The following is a 2,500-nucleotide window of genomic DNA, read 5'->3' on the forward strand; positions in this document are numbered from 1 at the left end:
CTAAATGACCGCAGATGACCGAAGATGACCACTCCAGACCTCCCTTTTACCCCCCCCCCCCCGCCCCCACTCCGATCCCTACCCCTGTCCCACTCCTGTCCTACTCCCCCTCCCTCCCCTCCCCGCACTTTCTCACACTTAATTGCACCTTTTCCTTCTCCTCTTCCCGCCTTCACCCCCCTCCTTCCCTCTTTTCAACCCTTTCTCTACCGCATCCCCCTTCTACCTCCTCTCTCCCCTCCCCTTCCTCTCCGTCTCCCTCCCCTTCCTCCCCCTCCTCAGGTCCCCTCCCCCACCTTCCTTCTCCCCCTCCTCTTCCTCCTCCTCTTCCTTCCCTCTCTCCCCTCCCCCCCTCCCCCTTCCTCCTCCTCCCTCTCCCTCTCCCCTTCCCCCCTCACCCCGCTTTTCTCCCCCCCCCCAAGCCACCTGTTTCTCTCACTTATTGTTTTCGGAAATGGTGTTTCGTTGTTGTTGTGAGTGACAAAAAATAGAAGGGAATGGGGCAGAGAGAAGAAGAATTACCCATTTTATGGACTTTATCCTCTCCTGCTATTTTTTTTCCTTCCGTAGATGTGGTGACCAGGTTACTTTTTTTTTCTTTCTTTTTTTTCTGAATGATTTTTTTTTCCTTTTTTTCTTCTTTGATCTGCACGCGGGGAGTACGGGGGGGTGGGGGGTGGGAAGGGGGTAGAGGCACAGGTGCTTTAGATACACGTGTGCGAGTATCCATGCCGCCCAAACTTACATTAATGATAATAGATAAATAAAGAAAGAAATGATACAAATAATTGTTTTCACTATTGTTTGTCACGGATTTGCGATAGTTTGTTACTCCCGTTTATTATTGTGTTATTTTAATACCATAGTCATTATCATCATCATTGTTATAATGATAATCATTATTATTGCTTTACTATCATCATCATCCTCATCTTTCAATCATCATAATTATCAACATTATTATTATTATTATGCCTGTTATCAGTTGCAATATTAGCTTTATTTTCTTCTTAAAAAAAAGGATTTGTTTTGTTTTTTGCGATTGTTTGTGTTTTTTACATCCTGTTTATCTTATCCTACTTGCCTCTTTGCTTTGTTTGTTTGTGTTTGTTTATATCCTTCCATTTCTCTTATCCTATTTGCCTATTTTATTTTTCCTACTTTCAGTCAACTCCTTCTCGTCCTGCGTCTATGGTAAGTAAAGAAGAATAGAAATGAGGATGGGGAAGTGAGGAGCAAGGTAAGTCGAAGGAAATGCGAAAGGGGGCATGGGAGGAATCGAGGATAATAAAGTTGAAGGTGTAAGTGAAGGGAATTGTAAAAGGGTGGATGGGGAAGAATTGATGATAATGAGGTTGAAGAGGAAAGTGAAGGCAGTTGTAAAAGGGTGGATGGGGAAGAATTGATGATGATGAGGAGAGATGCAGAAAGGGGGTGGGGAAGAATTGATAACGTTTATGACAGTGAGGATAATGAGGGGAGGGGAGAGGGGGAGAAGGGGATAGCTAGAAAATGGAGGGAGACTGAGGGATTAGAAGGTGAAGGAGATGAAGGAGGAGGAGAAGAAGAAAGAAAGAAAGTAGGTTTGATTGGAGATCGATAATGAGGGTAAAATGAGAATAACAGAACTAAATGATGATATGAGTGAATAAGAAGGTAATGAAAGTTTATAGAAGGGGAAGAGAAGAAGAAAGGGGGAGACAGATAGACAGAGAAGGGAGAAGAGAGAGTGAGAAAGAGACAGAGAGAAGTGAGAAGAGAGAGAGAGAAAGAAAGAAAGAGAAATAGGAAGAGAAGAAAGCAGGGAGAAGAGGCACAGCCAGACAAAGCCACGGCGCAGCTCACCCCTTTCTTGGAAGGGAGGCCTCGGAAGCCTCAAGAAAGAAACCCGATAAATGGATAAATAAGCAAAAACCCGGCGATCGGGGAGGAGCCAGCGAGGGAGGGAGGACGAGGGAGGGCAGGTGAGGCGAGGTTAGGGTGAAAGGGCGAAGGGCTGAGGGTGGGTGAGGGCGGGAAGGGAGGGCGCTGCTTCGATTGGAGGAGAGCGGAGGGAGGGAGGGAGGGAGGAGGGAAGGACGGAGGGAGAGAGAAGGGGGAAGGAGGGAGCATGGGAGGGAGTAGAAAGGAGCTAGGGAAGGAGGGAGAGAGAGAGGAGGGGGAAGGAGAAAGGAGAGGGACGGAGGGAAGGAGCATGGAGGGAGGAGGAGGGAAGGGAGATAAGATGTAGGAGAAGGAGGGTAACGCAATACAGAAAGGAAATGATGGGAGAGGGAGAGGCAGAGAATAGGGAGAAAGGAAAAAAGATAGAATGAGGAAAAAAGGAAGAGAAGAGAGAGTGACAGGGACAGAGCAAGAAGAGAAACATGATAACGATGCGGAAAGGGAAGAAGAAGAAGGAAGTGATCGTCGAGAGAAAGGGAAAGAAGAGAAAGAAAGGGATGGAGAGTCAGAAACGAAAAGAAACGAGACAAAATACAGGGACGAGAGAGAGAGAGAG

General features: G+C 46.8%; 1 protein-coding gene across 1 annotated transcript in view; it reads left to right on the forward strand.

Moving 5' to 3' along the window:
• The window catches only part of peb (pebbled), a 902,421-nt gene that overhangs the window by 286,921 nt on the left and 613,000 nt on the right, over positions 1-2,500 (forward strand). Inside the window, exon 3 of the mRNA XM_070123904.1 lies at positions 1,168-1,194. Coding sequence (XP_069980005.1) covers positions 1,192-1,194 — 3 coding nt within the window. The 5' untranslated portion in view covers positions 1,168-1,191. The remainder of the gene's footprint in view (positions 1-1,167; positions 1,195-2,500) is intronic.

Source organism: Penaeus vannamei, chromosome 7 (genome assembly GCF_042767895.1).
Source record: "Penaeus vannamei isolate JL-2024 chromosome 7, ASM4276789v1, whole genome shotgun sequence".
In the NCBI taxonomy this organism is placed as follows: domain Eukaryota; kingdom Metazoa; phylum Arthropoda; class Malacostraca; order Decapoda; family Penaeidae; genus Penaeus; species Penaeus vannamei.